The sequence below is a fragment of the Myotis daubentonii genome, chromosome 9 (genome assembly GCF_963259705.1).
Source record: "Myotis daubentonii chromosome 9, mMyoDau2.1, whole genome shotgun sequence".
Lineage (NCBI taxonomy): Eukaryota > Metazoa > Chordata > Mammalia > Chiroptera > Vespertilionidae > Myotis > Myotis daubentonii.
In genome coordinates this window covers 51,110,488-51,129,589 of record NC_081848.1, presented here as the reverse complement: position 1 = coordinate 51,129,589, position 19,102 = coordinate 51,110,488, and the positions used below count along the sequence as shown (strand labels likewise).

The window sequence follows — 19,102 nt, the reverse complement described above, 5'->3', positions numbered from 1 at the left end:
TATCTTGTTTGGGATTCCCAGAGCTTCCTGAATCTGGGAGTTCATGTCTTTCATCAATTTTAGAAAATTCTCAGTTGTTATGTCTTTAAATATTGCCTATACTCTAATATTTTTCTCTTCTACTGCTAGAACTCCAATTAGCCATATGTTGCATCTTCTTTTAAAAAAAATCTGTCTTTAATTCTGATTTTTGCACTGTTGTCTCTATATATTGCATTCTAGGTAATTTCTTTAGTGCCATCTTCTAGTTGATCCAATTCCTTCTTTAGCTGTGTATCCACTGAGGTTTCTCATTTCATTATTACATTTTTTTCATCTCTAGACATTCCATTTGTTTCTTTCAGATTTGTCCTATCCAATTTTGATAGTTCCTGTTCTTTAATCATCCTTTCAATAGCCTTTTAAAACTTTTATTTTAACATATTAAACATACTTAATGTTCCATAACTGGTCAGTTGTTAATATGTATAGCAATGGTAGGATGGACCTTCAGTTTATTGTTTCTGTTGATACCTGCTCATTATAGCTTGCTTCTCCTGGGTTTGGTGATTTCTGATTGTGGGCTCATTTTCTCTGGAATTTTATCTCTGGGGGTTCTTTGTGACCTTGTTTTAAAATTCATTTTTCTAAAAGGATATATTTTTGCTTTTGCCTTGGGGAGCATTAAAACTGGGCCACATGTTGACTACATTTTCAGCGTAGGACTTTTAAATGCAAATAATTAGTGTGAATCAGAGATTTGATAAGGAATTACCAAGTTCAGACTTTTTTTCCTTTTCCGCTCATATCCAAGTCTGAGAGACATTTACCCTTACTGTCTCTCTCTGTGGGACCAGATTTCTAGTTGACCCACTGAAAGTATTGCCCTTCAGAGAGCCTTTACTAATGGGTTTCTTATCCAAACCCCTTTCCTGCTCAGACTCTATACAGGCTTTGTCTCTTGATCCTGTATGTGTGACCCATTAAACCTCAGGCTATAAGCCATTAGGAATTAACACTTATCTCATTGGATTTACACTTTATTATACTTGGCATTAGGAGAACTTCCTTCCCACACCATTTTAGCTGTACCATACAAAAGTATGTTTTTAAAGTGTGCAATACCAATAGGATTTGATTTGAACATTTAGCCATCATATTGAACAGAAAATTTTCCTGTTATTATATTAACTATTACATTGTCAAAAAAACTTATTATGGTGGTGAGAGCCAACATTTCTGACTTGTTTCTAATACAATTTCTTTGATATTTCACTATTTAATATGTTCACTGTTAGGTTACATATATTGGTCTTTATCATATTTAGGTAGTTTCCTTTCCTTCCTGTTTTCCTTGGGATAGCTGTTGAAATGTATCATGTATTATTTGACATCTATCAAATGAATTCATTTTGCTACTGAAATTTACATATGTACTCTACCACTTTTTCTAAGATTGATAATATACAAACATGAAAAAAATTCAAGCTGTGAAAATTAAGTCTCCTCTCCACATTGTCATCCCAAGTGCCCTAGTCTCATTCTGCCGAGAAAACTTATTGTGACTATTAACCAGAGGTAGTCTCTACAAACTCGAGCATTAGATGTGTCCTTTAACACACGCAGTGACACTATACTCACAGTTCTACACCATGCTTTCTTTTTACTTAGTAAGACATTGTAGAGAGCTTTTCTGCTACTTATAAATAGAATAATGACTTTCATCCAGCTTTTGAGTTTTTCATAATCCACAAAATGCCTCCACCAGTTTAAGAATAGCAGTAAGCATTATCTTCAACTCTCCTAGAATCAACAACTGTTACAGGAAGACCTCAGAGCAGTGCTGTTCAAAAGAATGTACTGTTATGATGGAAATGTTCATTTCTGCACTACCCAATATGGTCGCCACTAGACACATTTGGCTACTGAGCTCTTGAAATGTAGCTAGTGTGACTAAGAAAATGCATTTTAAATTTTAATTATTTTTAATAGCTACATGTCACTAGGTACTGTATTAGACAGCTCAGCTACAAGATTGCCTAGGCAGTCTCCTGATCGTTGCTGCAGAGAAATATTTTAATAGAAGAAACAAGATTTGAACTCAGAGCTTGTGTCTTTCTTCATTCCTCGTTTAGTTTTAGCAGAGCTGCTACTTCAGCTGAAGTTCTTTTGGATATAAGAAAGCAACTCTCAAAACCAATATGATCAAAGCCCTTTAAGATGCTGCTCATTCCCCACATCACTAGTTCTCTTAAAGCTTTCCTCACCTGTACTGCCCCCTCCAATAATTTGATACCATAATTACCTCATGAGGAGATACTCTGCTGGAATTTCCTCCATTGGGTCTAAGCAACCCTCCAGTCACTGATCTTCTTAAAGCCCCATTTCCGATCTTGTCACTTTGCTTACAAGCCACTGAAAATAGTCTAAAGTTCTTAGTCCAAGGTCCTCTATGATGCGGGCTCACCTTCTTTCTGTCAATAAACCTTTCAATTTGGAAAGCTCGTAAGGTTTACAGAAGAGCTACAATGCTAGTTCAGACAATCCTGCACATCCTGAATCCAGTTTTACCAATTGTTAACGTCTACTCATCACTGTCTCCTCAGTCTCCTGTTCTGTGATAGTTTTTCATGACCTCGACAGTTTTGAGGAGTGCTGGGTTTTTCTTGTGGAAAGACTGGTGCTACGGGTTTTGGTGGGAAGCCCACAGAGTGGCTGTGCCCCTTTCACTGCATCCTGTCAAGGGTACATGCTGTCACCATGACTTATCACTGTGCTTGCCTCCTCCCACATCAAAATTACAACTAAATTATAGGACAGCCATCTAAAAAGACAGGTTTTACAGTCACGATGAGTAAGAATTGAGAGGGATAGCTCAGCTGCAGAGGTCCCCGTGAGGGGTGCCCAGCCCCATAAGGACTCACTTGCTCACAAATTCTCTGGGCTCCAGCACCGGGGCAACGGCTCAAAGAGTGCCAGAAACATATCGGGAGGAACTACATTGGATGAGGGCTGGAGGGGCCAGGGAGGCTCTCTCCAGGGGCAGAAGTGCTGGCTGGTGCCAACTCTGGCTAACACCATTTGTCCTAGCCAGGTGAATCCCTGACACCCTGCTCTCCACACGCACTTCTTGTGCTGGACCCGAACCCCTTCCAGTGGCTCCTCCACACAAGTGGCCTGCCTCTGTTCACACCGTGGTCTTTCCTAAATACTCTCAAAGCTCCACAAACCCCAAACAAGCAGCTGTTGGCCTCAGAATGCCCTTTACCTCTTGATACGTGACCTCAAGCTCCGCACAGGCAGCAACTAGTCTCAAACTGTATTGTAATTCCTTGTAACGCCTATCAGATGGCCTGAAGTCTGGCCTAAGTGGCGGCCAGTATTGGCAGCTAAGTGACCACAAACCCAGCACAAGTGGCGGTTGGCCTCATCTCACTTGGTAGTGCCCACCTAAGTGTCCCAAGCTGAGTAGAAGTGACAACCAGCCTTGGTTTGGAGCATAGCCTCCCAGAGTTCCTGCAAGGCCGGCACATGTGATAACCCACCACAGATCACTTTGTAGCTCCTACTCGGTGGCCTTAAGCGCAGCCCAAGCAGCGGCTGACCGTGACCTGCAATGGCGCCCCTCCCAAGAGGCTCCAGAACCAACAGACCTGGTGGCTGGCTTTGGACTGCATCATAGCAACACCCAACCAGCTCCACAAACAACACACCTAAAGGGCAGATTAGCTTGGCACAAGAGCCCTGCTAAAGTGACTCCTGCTCTGTGGGGTCAGCCTCCCGCACATCAGCTCAGCCACTACCGTCAGCGCTCTTAGCCTGTCAGCCTGAGGATCAACCACGCTGAGGTGCCAATATCAATAAAGGCTGAAATATGGCAGGAGGGCCCAGACGGCCCACACAGGGGATACCTTGGAGCACCTGGATCAGGAGACAAGAAATACTATGTCCCACAGGACACCTACTACATAAGGCCACTCTTCCAAGATAGGAGAGGTAGCTATCTACTTAATACATGAAAAGAAGTAAATAAAATGAAGACAAGCAATCTACCAGAGTTCAAAACACTAGTTATAAAAAAAATGTTCAATGTATTTAAGGAAAAAATAGATGAACTTAGTGAGAACTTCAAAACAGAGAGAGAAAATATAAAAAGTAGCACTTAGAAATGAAGGATGCATTAGGTGGAATCAACAGCAGATTCGATGAAGCAGAGGATCAAATCAGCACTTTGTAAGAAAAGATAGTGGGAAACAACCAACAGCAAAAAAAATTTTTTTAAATGAATACAGTTTAAGGACCTTTGGGATAACATCATAGGGTTACCAGAAGGAGAAGGGAGAGTGCAAGGGATTCAAAACCTATTTGAAGAAATAATGACTGAAAATTCCCCCAACCTAATGAACAAAATAAACCTACTAGTCCAGGAGGCACAGAGCCCTGAACAAGATGACCCCAAAGAGGCCTACACCAAGACACATTATAGTTAAAATGCCAAAGGTTAAAGATAAAGATTGCATCTTACAAGCAGCAAGAGGCAAATAGTAACATACAAGGGAACTCCCATGAGACTGTCAGCTGATTTCTCAACAGAAACTGCAGGCCAAAAGGAAATGGCAAGAAATATTCAAAGGCATGAAAGGAAAACACCTAAAACCAAGATAACTAGGCTATCATTTAAAATCAAAGGCGAGATAAAGACTTTATCAGAAAAGAAAAACTTAGGAGTTCATCACCACAAATAAAGGGACTTCTTTAAGAAGCAGAGAGAAAAATATTCTCACTGACAGGCAAACAGTAAAAGCAATGGATAAAGCTAGTACGAAGATTAAAAATAAAGTAGAAAGATCATTTGTAATTACAACAATAAAGTAAGGGCTACCCACAAACAAAAGAAATAAAAAAGAATGACAAAAACGAATATGGAAGGCGTGAGTAAAAATTGTAGTTATTTTAGAATGTGTTCGGACTAAAGCAACCATCAACTTAAAATAGACTGATGTAAACATAGTGTGGTATATGGGAAGCACATGGTAACTAACAACCAAAATGATATAATCAAGAAATAAAGAGAAAGGAATCTAAACATACCCCTATAGAAAGTCATACAAGACAGCAAGACCATAAGAAAGGAAAAGAGAACTACAAAAGTGGCAATAAGTACATGCCTATCAATAATCACTTTAAATGTAAATGTACTAAATGTTCCAATCAAAAGACAGAGGTGGCTCAATGGATAGAGAAACAAGACCTGTACATATGCTGCCTGCAAGAGACCCACTTTAAATTAAAAGCAGACACAGACTGAGAGTAAAGGGTTGGAAAAATACATTTCATGCAAACATAAATGAAAAAAAGCTGGGGCAGCAATACTTATATGAAGTAAAATGGACTTTAAACCAAAGGCTTTAACAATAAACAAAAAAGGGCATTTTGTAATGAGAATGGGATCAATCCAACAAGAGGATAAAACTCTTATAAACATTTACGCACCCAATGTAGGAGCACCTAAATGTATAAAGCAAATATTGACAGATATAAAGGGAGACATCCACAGTAATAGTGGGGACTTTAACACCCTATTGACATCAATGGATACATAATCCAGATAGAAAATCAGAAAGAAACAGTGGACTTAATGACACATTAGACCAGATGTACTTAATTGGTATTTTTAGAACATTTCAACCAAAAGCAGCAGAATATACATTCTTTTCAAGTGCATATGGAACATTTTCCAGGACAGACCACATGTTAGGACACAAAATGTCTCAATAAATTTAATAAATTTAAATTCATAGCAAACATCCTCTCCGATTACAATAATATGGAACTAGAAATCAATTACAATGAAATCAAGGGGGGGGGGGGGACTCAAAAGATATCTTGAGACAAATTGAAATGAAAACACACAACCACCCAAAATCTATGGGACATAGAGAAATCAGTTCTAAGAAGGAAATTCATAGCAATGAAGACCTACCTAAAGAAACAATAAAAATCTTGAATTAACAAACTAACCTTACACCAAAAGGCACTAGAAAAATAACAAAGCCCAAAATGAATGGAAGTAAAGAAAAAATAAAGATCAGAGCAGAAAGAAACAAAATAGTCTGAAGAAACAACAGAAAAGATCAATCAAACCAAGAGCTGGTTCATTGAAAAGATAAACACAATTGATTAACTTTTAGCCAGATTCATAAAGAAGAAAGGAGAGAGGGCCCAAATAGATAAGACCAGAAATCAGAGGAGTAGTGACAACTAACACCACAGAAATACAAAGAATTATAATACTATGAACAAATATGCCAACAAATTGGACAATTTGAAAGAACTTGATAAATCCTAGAAACATACAAGCTTCCAAGTCTGAATCAGAAAGAAACAATCTGAACAGACTGATAATTAATAACAAAATCCAATCAGTAATTTAAAAAACTCCCAAAAAACAAAATACCTGGATCAGATGGCTTCACAAGTGAATTTTACCAAACATCCAAAGAAGAATTAATACCTATCCTTCTCAAACTATTCCAAAATATGTATGTATGTTCAATGGAATATTACTCAGTTATAAAAAAGCATGAAATCTTACATTTGTGGCAACATGGATGGACCTAGAGGGTATTAAGGAAAGTGAAATAATTTAGAGAAAGACAAGCACCATATGATTTCACTTATATGTGAAAATCTAAAAACAAAATGAAAATAGAAGCAGACTCAGAACAAGTTGGTGGTTGCCCTATGGAAGAGGGTTTGGGTCAAAAAGGTGAAAGGGATTAAGAAGTACAAATGGGCAGTTACAAAATAATCACAGAAATAAATGGTACAGCCTAGGGAATAGAGTCAATATTCTATACTAATAAAAGGGTAATATGTTAATTAAACTGGATGTCCTTCCCGACAAAGCCAGACCCGGGTGAAGCTGTCTGCGGTCCCAGGAGCCTGCAGCTGTGGCCGGCCCAGTGGGGTCCCTAGGCCTGGACTGTGGGATCAGGCCTAAACTGGCAGTCAGACATCCCCCGAGGGGTCCTGGATTGGAGAGGGTGCAGGCCAGGCTGAGGACCCCCAACTCCTGTGCACAAATTTCATGCACCGGGCCTCTAGTATTGTAATAACACTACGGTGGAGGTGGGTAAAAGATTTCAGATGGGATGATCACCTCATATACTGGACACCTGAAACTAATAATACTGTATGTCAACTGTATTTAAAAAAAAAGCCACCTCTCACTAATATGCTCAGATATTGATTTCTAAATACATATCTAATAAAAGAAATCAGGGCTTCTTGGAGAAGTGGTTGGTTCCAGGGCCAGAGTAAGAAAAACAGAAGATGAGCCTGGTATATCTTATGATGCCAGAAAGTGCTAAGAAAAAAAAAGGAGGCAGCATGTTGAAAGTGTGCAGGAGCCAACCTGAAAGAGCCCCCAACAGTCAAAACTGGAAGTATATCAGCAAAAATGAGTAACGATGGCATTGGATTATAATGTGTAGTATAAAATAAGCATCCTTGTGTCCGTACTGACATAAATAAGTAACTGGGGAATAGAGGACAGTGTTTCCTTACAGAAGAATTCCAACTAATAAATGCAGAAGGAATAAGGAAAACAGAAACTCCTCACTAGACCAGCACAGTTCTAACTGAGGCAGGCCTGCTCCACCAATTGAAATTAGTGAAAGAAGTTTAAGGAGAAACAAGATCTGTGCAAGACTTAACCTATCTCCTCCCAAATAAATTAATTACAAAGAGAAAAATAGTAACGTTTTAGTGAAGACATCTGGCAGACACCACTTTAACCAAATGATCAAGGTGAACACCACTAATAATAAGATGTTAACATCATGTCCTCCCTGATATGATACAATGAGAAGGAAACATCACTTCGGTGGTATTCTTCCCCAAAATGTACAACTCTAATTTAATAATTATTTTCTCTTGTCCAAATCTCTGAGGTGGAAGAGAACCATGTGTGCATGGTGGACAATTAAGCATGAAAGTCTAGAACTCTGGGCAGAGGTTAGGACAAGAGAAAAAAATGGAGAACAGTGAGGGGAAGTCCAAACACATTCAAATTCAATTTGTCTTTACAACACTAAGATCACCCCTGAATTCTCCTTTCCCTCTCCCACGGCCTTAAATTTTCACATGAATAGCCATGAACCTACACAGGGATACGCACCTTCACAGAGGTGACAGACACTGAAACTGATCACACAGGCACATAGTCCCACACACTTGCACCCAACCTAGAGAAGGGCACGCACAGGAACACACACACACACACACACACCCATAAGTCACAGAGGCACACACACAGACCCATAGATCACAAAGGTCCATACACATGTGCTCAAACACACACACTCATAGGTGACAGAGGTATATAAACACATACACACACCCAGACACATGTGAATATATATACAGAGGCCACAAATGCAGTTCTGTGGAGAGGGTGAGGCATGTTTTCCAGTATATAGTGAAATCTTTTCATATATTCAGTGGAGGACCTTGACTGCTGGGGGAGGGGGGGGGCGCGGAGAGGGGGAGGCAGCAGCCCCATCTGGTTATTGAGCCTCCCTTTGCCATTCATTCATATAAAACCGATTTTGAGGAGACATCTAAAAGTTCCACTGGCCGAAACCAGTTTGGCTCGGTGGATAGAGCGTCAGCCTGCGGACTGAAAGGTCCCGGGTTCGATTCCGGTCAAGGGCATGTACCTGGGTTGTGAGCACATCCCCAGTGGGAGATGTGCAGGAGGCAGCTGATCGATGTTTCTGGCTCTCTATCTCTCTCCCTTCCTCTCTGTAGAGAATCAATAAAATATATTTAAATAAATAAATAAATAAATGCTCCACTGGTCTGTTATTCCACACTGTACACATTCCTATCCCATTGCAGGTGAACCACTGGGAACTGAGAGCAACTCCTTCTAACCAGGAGTAGGGGGTCCATCCACCTGCTATTAAAGATCCACCGCAACAGTCAACTCTCCTCTTACCAAACAGCTTCTGCAGGACTTGTCCGTCATATAAATCCTCAGCCAGGTCTTTCACAATGATTCTTTCTCCAACCAGCACGTCATTAATCCAGTCAATTAATACCTAGAGAGAGAGAGAGAAAATAAGAGAAGAGCCATAAGGTATTTTCTTACAGACGAGCTTTCTTATCCTGGACACATACAACCTAAATGAACTTCCGGTCTTGAAAGCAGCAGAGCTATCCACACGACCCAATATGTGGACAAGCAGCCGCAAGGGTGAGCCGCAATGGCCCTGCTAATTCTCGGGTGTAAGCCCTTCTAGTGCTGGTGATACCAGTGCTCCTTACCCTAATGGCAAGCGATAGTCAGTGTTCGGCTGTGTGGCTTTGTACTGAGCCAAGTATGGGCTTTGGAGTTGACACCCAGCTTTACCCCCTAACTATGGCCCTCTGTGTGTTCCTCACTTCTCTCTCTCTCCATCACCCACCCAGCATTTATTAATACCTCCTGGATGTCACACTCTGTGATGGATCCTGAGAGTACAATGATGGAACAATCAATCTAACTCCAAGAAACTCCGTATTTAGTGAAGGAGACAGGGAAGTGTCATAGGGTGACCACAATGACAGAACCAAATGTAGAGACCATAGCCGCACTCAGAGGGGCTGAGCAACAACACGAGGGTTTATAGGAGGCTTCCTGGAGGACATGAACCCACTTTGACCGTAATCTGAAGAGGAAGTAGAGGTGTCTGGTTAAAGGGGACTGCATAAGCAAAGGCAGGGCAGTGGGTGAGCTGGAAGCAAGCATGGCGTGTATGGAGGGCCACCAGGAGCAGGTCTGGTGTCCATGTGTGGCCAGGCAGGGGACAGTCTAAGATTGAAGGGGCAGCTAGAGCAATGGAGACCCCAAATACCACCCAGGAGTGTGGGCTTCAACCTGCAGTTGGGAAACTGCAGGCGGGTTTTTGAGCGGGAAAATGATAGATTCAGATTTGCAGTTTGAATGAACCACTCTGGCACCCAGTGCCTATTGGTCTTGTTTCAACTGAAAGCTGGAGAAGTTGAAGAAGAAAAACATAGGATGGAAAATTGGAAGGGGGAATGAAATGAACATTTTGAGGGGTGCCTACATGCCAAATGTTATGCACAGTACTTCATTTAATACCATATATTTCTGTTTGCATTACATCTCCTCCACTCAGCTGTGACCATAAACCAGTTGGCTTCTCTGAGACTCAGTTTTCTCATCTGTGAAATGGGGGCTGATCACTAATTCCTCCTTCACAAGGAGCTTTTGAGGGTCCTTCATAAAAGCAGTGAAAGGAGTGTGTGGACTAAGACCCTGGCAAATGTGAGCTTATTTGTGCTAGCTTCTCTGATCCTCATTATCAGCATGATTCATTGGGTATTTGTCCCACCTGTGTAAAACTTGGATGTCCACTTACTGGACCATGAGCTGCCTGCAGGCAGGTACTGACGTGACTTTATTCTCCCAGCAGTGGCTCGTGTGGTGCCTACGCGGGGTGGGTGGTCTATAGACACCTGTTGTGTCTGGGAGACAACTGGAGCCCTAATGTCTTCTTACCTTCATCAGTTCTTGGAGTTTGGGGTCGCTGCGCGAGTTTGGATCCACCATTGTTCGCACTTCATTCTCCTCTTTAAAAAGAAAAGGGGGTCAGTGTGGGTGGCTCCACTGGGAGGCATGAGGCTACCCCAGAGAACAAGAGACCCAGTTACCCAGCATGGTGTCCTCCGGGTCCAGCTCGAAGGGGATGGGGCTGAGGGGCAGGTTGATGGCGTTCATGCCCTCCTCCTGAAGCTCGGACACTGTAAGGAGAAGAAAGCACAGTGATGTCACAGCCGCCGACGACAGGGGGGTGGATCTGACAGACGTGTTGGATATTGACATTGAGAAACAAAACCACAAAGGTTTGGTCACAGCGGTGGCTCCGCCTGCAGTCAATCCCCCAGCTCTCCTTGCTAAAAGGACTGAACTGTCCCTTGTAGCTCACCTCGTCCAGCTGTTACCCCATTCCCTTTCCTCGGAGAAAGTTGGGAGGTCTCTGCCTCCTCTCAGAAACAATCTCAGAATAAGTGAAAGCGAGGTGGGCAGGGAAGTCTTTCTTAAGTGTCTGCCTTTGGTTTCCTGCCGCCCCTCCTTCAGAGGGCTTGCTGTGGGAGCCTGATACCTGTTGACTGGATGAAGGCGCTCACCACGTGAAGGCTGCCTTTATGCTGTACCCCATCTCCATGCTAGGCTCAGCCTTCTCTCCTGATTTGGCATCCCCAAGTATTTTTCTGATTGTCCTACTTCACCCCTTCCAGTTGCTGTGAGAATGTCTCCGTCCAGCCTTTCCTAGGCTCTGGTCTTACCCCTTCAAGCTCGAAGGAGCTGAGGGCCCTAGGAGCCATCTCTCCTAAAATCAGTGACTTAAATCCTCTCACCTCTCTATTCAATTCCAGTTCGGATAATTACTTTTTACCAATCAACCACACACACAAAAACACATTCTCTCTCAAAGTGTCAGTCAGCAGAAGGTTCTTCAAGAACTAACATGGCAGCTGCAATCAGCCTTAATCGAAGCCATGTCCCATCTTTCCATTTTATTTTATTTTTTATCAACTCTGGCCTCACCGATTGCCAGTATACACTTGCAAGAACTCTTGAGCACAAGGCAGCCACTTACAAAGAGTTCTTTCATATTAGCAAACTCACTGATGGTTGCAGTTGGATGGAGAAGGAGATTGCCTAACAAAGGCACTCTACCCCAAAGAGACCCAACTTGCATTATAAAGCTGGCATTTCATCCCGTGGCCGTGGGCCCTTGACATTTATGTGGGATATCAGCCAGTCACCGTCTTGAATCTCCAAATTCACAGACACCCACTACCCTATAAAAGTCTCCCCCATAAAACATGATGAAAAATACGAGCGGTACCTTCGAGACCGAAATGATTCTATAGGTAAAGGGCTGTATTTGGTTTCTAGAGAACTGTTTCCTTAGACTTCTATAATATCCTCTCCTATTCCCCCCAGGACCGGCAGTTTGCTTCTTTTCTAGGCTGTTTCTCACAAAGCAGCAAGATTTCCATCCCTTAATAAGCACTGCTGTGCAAGGATGGGAGTGAAAATAAAGTCACGCTTTATGCGGGTGAGAGGCTGCGCCTACCGGACAGGGAAGAAACGGGTTGTTACTGGCCAGGACCTTCTCTACCTACATTCTCCCCCAGGTCTGTGCTGTCCCATATGGGAGGGGTTGGCCACATGCGGCTCTTCCAATGCAGATGAATTAAAAATTTAGTTTCTTTGCCCGGTTGGCGTGGCTCAGTGGTTGAGCATTGGCCTATGAACCAGGAGGTCCTGGTCAGGGCACATGCCCAGGTTGTGGGCTCAATCCTCAGTGTGGGGCATGTAGGAGGCAGCTGATCACGGATTCTCTCTCATCATTGATATTTCTTATTTCTCTCTCCCTCTCCCTTCCTCTCTGAAATAGAATAAAAATAATTTTTAATTGAATCTCTTAGTTGTACCTATCACATTTAAAGTGCTCGAAGGCCCACATGGAGCTGGTGATGACCATACTGAATAGCACAGATGTAGATTTCCATCATCACAGGAGTGGACAGCATTGTCCTAGATGATCCCATACATCTAAATGCTGATGTCTGCATTTAAATCTCCGGCCTAGGCCTGATGCTGAGCCACAAGCTTACAGGATGTCTTCTGTTTTGTCTATTAGCAGAGGTCTCAAATTTAGCCATCTGAAACAGAACTCTGATTTTCAATACCCTCACCCCCACCTCCACAACACTGTTCTTCCCCTACTCAGTAAGTAGCCCCAGCATGTATACAATGGTTTAAGCCAAAAAAAGAGTCATCTGTAACAACATCTCCCCCCTCACCTTTTGCATCTAATACACTGGCAAGTTTTGCAGTGGTTCTCAACCTTCTGGCCCTTTAAATACAGTTCCTCATGTTGTGACCCAACCATAAAATTATTTTCATTGCTACTTCATAACTGTAATGTTGCTACTGTTATGAATCGTAATGTAAATATCTGATATGCAGGATGGTCTTAGGCGACCCCTGTGAAAGGGTCATTCGACCGCTAAAGGGGTCGTGACCCACAGGTTGAGAACCGCTGTTTTATGGGCTCCACCTCCAAACCAGGACCCAATTCCAACTGCTGCTCACCAGCACCACCACCATCATCCTGGTTCAGGCCATCCTTATCTCTCACCTGGACAACCAGAACCACCACAGGTCTACTGCTTTCTAATGCATATCCCCCCCTCAGCCCTACCCTATCTACTTCCAATTACAGTCAGAATGATACATAAAGACGTAAATAGGGTCAGACACTCTCCTGCTTTAAGACTTCCTGTCATACTCAAAAGAAAACCCCAACTCCTAAGACCTAGAAAACCCCGTGATTAGCCCCCTGCCTCCCGCTCATGTTTTATTTGCTTCAAACTCTCAATATGACCTGAAATCATTATTAGTTACAGTCTGTTAGCCACCTCTCCCATCAGAAGATAAGCCGTGGGAAGCCTGGCACTTTTTCTCTTTGGCCCACTGTTAGATTCCCCAAAGAGGAGCCAGACTCCCTAGGTTAATATCCAAGATCACTTACTAGCTACTGTAAGTGACCTTGAGCAAGTTCATCAACCTCTTATACTGAGTTTCCTTATTGGAAAAACAGGAATGATAAGATTGCCTACCCCCTAGGGTTGTTGAGAAGACTAAATGAGTTAATATATTAACATATTTACTAGACTCTCTGGGTATCTGGTAAGATCTATGTAAATATATGTTATTCTTATTACTTAGAACAATACCTCATGTGCAGTGAGCATTCAAGAACTACTTGTTGAATAAATGAATAATCAAAACTGTTCATTAAGACCACCCTTCAGTTGCCCAGGTTACGGGTTGAAGCATAATTTGCCAAAACAGGGCATAGGATGCAAAAAGGATTCCAGCTTGTCCTCAGGAAAAACCTACAAAATTTTTGTCCTGACCCTGTGTGTGCATGTGTGTTTGTGTGCGTGTGTGTGCCTGTGTGCACATTCCTGGGCCAGCATTTCCAGCTTAGGTTTTGGAAGGAGAGAAAAGCCGCATGTGTCCCAAAACTGTTGTACAGCCAGAGCCACTTGGTGAAAATGGAGACATTTATACCTCTAAAGTGTGCCCAGAAATGCAATATTAGCAGCCAGGACGCCTAAAGGTCGGTCTGAACGGGATCTCTTTTACTTGGAGATCATTGTTAAAAATGATTTCAGATAAAAATCCCCCGTCAGAAACACTCCCCTCTGCCCTGCCTCTTTAATTCACTCCCAGAGACAAAACAAACGCAAGAAGAAAGGCTGAGATATGTTTGCAACTGGAAATGTTTTTTTCAGGAAATGATTCGGTACAGGAACATCATTCCCATCCCATTAACTGCTGACTCGGAGCCAACTGTTTGTAAAAGTGAATATGCAAACTGCCCGGTTCAGGCCTGGCCCCCGCCCCAAGGGGCCACATTAGCGGCCACTTTCCCAAAACAGCCCGCCTGCCTTGGAGGTTTCATTTCTATTAAACCCAAGCAGGACCCAGCAGACGCCCCTCGCCAATCCCGCGCTCTGAAAGAGAAAGAGCTGCAATTGAATTTTCTCGGCACAGAATATGAATATGATGTTTATCCCCTGAACCTCCTCTAACAATCTAAAACTAGGTCTGAATGTGCAGCCCTCGGTGTCTCGCAGCACCATTAGTCATAACTTAATAAACAGATTAAATGCCCAGCGGAAGGTCAGCTGGGGAAAGAAAGCAGGGCGATTGCCTCCACTCCTGAGGCGCTCGCCACGAGGACGGGGGCTTTGGCTTTTCTGGGAAGTGAAGTTTGACGCTGGGTCCAGCTGCGCAGCAGAAAAAAGGACATAGATGGGCTTTGGAGTTTTAAAGAGCTGGATTTGAATCCGACTTCTATTTTTATCAGCTGCGGGACCGTATGTAAGTGACTGAACCTCCCTGAAATTCGGCATAAACTAATTCACTATAAAAAACGGTGTAGCGGACACTGCTGGTTTCCTCCTCAATATTTATTTTATTTTTTCCCCCCTGCTGAAAGAACACTCATGTTGTTTCAGCATCTACCCCTCCCTCCTATGCCTCTAGGTGCGATCCTGGTTGGTTTATACTGATCACGATCATCTGAATTCCCTCAGCAGTGACAGCTCAAGCATTGTCTTGTGACCGCAAAATTCTGGTAAATAAGCTTTGAGAGGAAGTTTTTAGAAGCTTCTAGAATTTTTCCCTCCACTTTACAGAGAGGCCCAAGGGAAAGAAAGTATCTTTCTCCTAGCCAGTACTGCATCAGGATGGTAAGCCTGGATTTACTGCAGCCAATGTGTTGCCATGAGGTGAGTCAGCCCAAAGGAAAACTCATTAAGTTAAAGTTGGCGAAGAAGAAAGATAGAAAGAAGGGGTTTTTCTTGATACAGTTAAGCCGCCATCTCTAAAGCCACCCTAGCTTATGTCTTGTTAGAAGAAATATATAAGGTCCCTTATTGTTTAAGCCAGTTGAGTTGGCATTTTCTGGTAACTGGATCCTAAACTCCCTAATTGATTTACGAGACACCAGGATGATAAAGTGGATGGATGAATACAGTAGGTCTGCAGTGAATGATAATTTCCCTTTCCTTTTTTTCCCCATGAAAAACAGAACAGCTGTAGGCATCTCTCACACTCCAGAAACAAGAGGAACTCAAAGAACACCAGGCAGAAATCAAGGATGGAGAGAAGAACGGACAGATTCCTAAAAGTATGGAAGGGTCCATTTATGCAAGACCAGTGATTTCATTCATTCAACCAATAAACATTTCTGGGCATCCTCCTCTAAAGCAGCCCCTGTGCCAGCAAGGGGGATAAGGGTGTAGGGATCTGGCATGGGTCTGCCTCAAGCTGCTCACAGGTGGGAGAGGCGGGCACATAAACACAGCATGCAGGACACTGCACTCAGGGGTGAGAGACATATAACCAGAGGGCTGTGGGGGTTTCGGAGGAACAAGGCTGGCTAATGCTGGATGGGGAAGACCAGGAAGGATTCCCAGAAAGAGGGATATTTGAATTGAACTTGGAAAAATATAAATTTTCATCTGACACAGGTGCCCCACAAGAGGCACATCGTGTGTGGGGGAAAAAGTGTGCACAAACAGGGCAAGTGTTAAAAGAGTGGTGATTATGTCTGAACACTGGGAATGTAGGGAGGAAATAGGACGGGAAGGAACAGAGGGGCAAATAAATAGGTGGGGTCCAGAGTGTGAAGGGTTTTGAATTCATCTGCTCCCTAGCACTCTTTTTTTTTTTTTTTTTTATTGCTTAAAGTATTACAAAGGGTATTACATATGTATCCATTTTATCTCTGGGACCGTGCTCTCTGAGTCTACAGACAAAACAAACAACATACCAAGGGAGGGCAAGAGAATAGCTAGGATGTTCTTTCTCCTTCAGGGCAAGTGGGCCCCAGTGAGATATGTAGTCTGCTCTAGATCCTTATCAGGATTCAGATGATTTATTTCTGGTCCTCTTGAAAGCTACTAAAAGCTCACTTAACTTCTAAATGGCTCAAGGATCCCCCCTGCCCCAGAAGATCTTGGCAGCTAGGGACAACTACATTGTCTGGTAAGCAAATCCCAACGATTTTTCTTCATGTGAAAAATCAACCAGAAAGAACATCTATATATATTTTTAAAAATCTACAGTTTTTATTAACATCGTAATAAATGGTGAGAAACTGGATGCTTAACCCTAAAATTAGAAGCAAGGCAAAGATATCTCCGCTCACCATGCTCATGAAAAATCATACTAAGAATTCTAGCTAGGCCCTAGCCTGTATGGCTCAGTGGATAAGAGTATTGACCAGCAAACTGAAGGGTCCCGGTTCGATTCCAGTCAAGGGCACACACTTTGGGTTACAGGCTCAATCCCCAGTTCTGGTTGGGGCGTGTGCGGGAGGCAACCAATCGATTTGTCTCTCTTACATGGTATTTCTCTCTCACCCTCCCTTCTACTCTCTATAAAAAATCAACACCACAATCATAAATCAATGGGATTTGATGTGATATGTTGAATACAGCACCTACTTCTGTGCTCTTCCTTCCCTACCCTAATCATGAGAAAAGCATCAGACAAATTCCAGCGGAGGAACAGCCTAAGAAATACTTGCTTAGTACTCCTCAAAGCTTTCAAGATCATCACAAACAAGGGAAGTCTGAGAAAATGTCACAGCCAAGTGCAATATGGGATGCTGGAACAGAAAAAGGTAAAACACACACACACACACACACACACACACACAAAACAAAAACACTAAAGAAATCTGAGTAAACTATGGAATTCAGTCAATAATATATCAATACTGGTTCATGGACTGTATAGCAAATGTACCACACTAATGGAAGACGTTAATAGGAGGAAAACCGGTGTAGGGCATCTGTACCATCTTTGCAATTTTCCTGTAAATCTATAACTATTACAAAATAGTCTGTTCTTTTTAAAAACCAACCCAAATTTTCTATTTTTTCCAACCAAATGTAGTGTTCACTGGGGGAAACACATGACTTTATGGGACACACATGTTCCTTCCCATGACTAGGAGAAAGTGGTAATTTATTCAACATTAGCTGGGCCCTATGGAAGCATTTGTACAAGAGGCAAAGCACGAAGACCATTTAAAGGCCCTACAGTGCAAGCTGTACTCATGTCCAAGTGAGAAGCCAGGTTTCCAGGAAGAAGTGCATGTTTTTTTTGTTTGATTCCAGGGCTGAGATGAGAAGACAGAGCTTCCTCATAACTTAAGGATGCCTGTCTGGCAGGGTCATTTCTGCTTTCCCAAGAGGGGGTTTGTCCCACCAGTACAAGAATCACTGAAGATACAGAGGTCTCTGTAATAATTTTCTCTGTAACTGCTCAGGAAACAAGGTCTATTCATGGTCCCTGATGGGCTTTTGTGTTAGTTTTCTATTGCTGTAGTAACAAATTACCACACACTTGGTGGCTTGAAACAACACAGATTTATTAACCTTACGGTTCTATAGGTTAAAAGTCCAACATGGGTCTCACTGGGCTAAATGAAGGTGTTGGCAGGGCTATGTTCCTTTCTGCAGGCTCGAGGGGATGATCCATTTTCTTGCCTTTTCTAGCTTTTAAAGGCCACCTGTACTCCTTGGCTTATAGCCCCTTCCTTCATCTTCAAGCCAGTAATGAGCTAGGGGAGGGTGTCAAATCCTTTTCACATTACATTACTCTGACCTCCTCTTCCACTTTTAAGTACCCTCTAAGTACACTGGGCCACCTCAATAGTCCAGGACAGTTTCCCTATTTTAGAGTTAGCTGATAAGCAACCAAAATTTAACCCATGTAAGTTAACATAGTCACAGATTCCAGGGATTGGGACCTGGACATCTTTGGAGACCATTATGCTGCCTTTAACAGCTTTCCTGGTTAGTGGGACAGGTTCTGTTCTCAGTACTCACTCTTGCCTACAACACGTGGGTTCACTTTTTCTCTGTGTGAGATTGCCAAAGGAAATGCAAAATCCCAACACTCTCCATCCCAGCCTTTAAACCCAGACTTTTATTACTTTTAACTAAAAGGATACTTGTTTTAGCAGCCATAATACAGAGCATCAGGGAAACGTGGGAGCCAGCTCGTGGTGGCCTCAGAGGACTGTCAGGGTCTCACTGCACTCCGCTCTACTTGACACAGCTGTCTAGTCACCAAGGACTGACATCCGGCCCTTGGAGTGCAGCCAAACAAAGGGAATTTAGAGGCTGGTGTTGTGATGGGAGCTGACAGGGGGATCTACAGTTCTCAGTCTTATCGTTTCCATGAGCGTCTTTCTCTTGGTCAGCTTTATAGTCTCTGTAGAATTGGAAGGCTGCCAAGCAAATGGCTCCTTAACATTTATTCATTGTTCAGCCGAACATGTAATTCAGCTGCCCACCAATTGAAAGTAAGCATGGAGGGAGATGGATGCACCATTGGCTTTCTGAGCAGTCAAAACAGTCTGAATTGGAGCACTGGTGGAGGTCTCAAGGAAGCCATGGGAGTTTAACTAAAACACTGCACAGCACAGAGGGTCCCTCACCA

General features: G+C 42.8%; 1 protein-coding gene across 1 annotated transcript in view; it reads right to left on the bottom strand.

Annotated features, from left to right (window-relative positions):
* Positions 1-19,102, bottom strand: part of PARVA (parvin alpha) — a 142,101-nt gene that overhangs the window by 36,371 nt on the left and 86,628 nt on the right. Inside the window, exons 2-4 of the mRNA XM_059708939.1 lie at positions 10,705-10,794; positions 10,553-10,623; positions 8,984-9,086 (exon numbers count right to left, since the gene is read on the bottom strand). Coding sequence (XP_059564922.1) covers positions 8,984-9,086; positions 10,553-10,623; positions 10,705-10,794 — 264 coding nt within the window. The remainder of the gene's footprint in view (positions 1-8,983; positions 9,087-10,552; positions 10,624-10,704; positions 10,795-19,102) is intronic.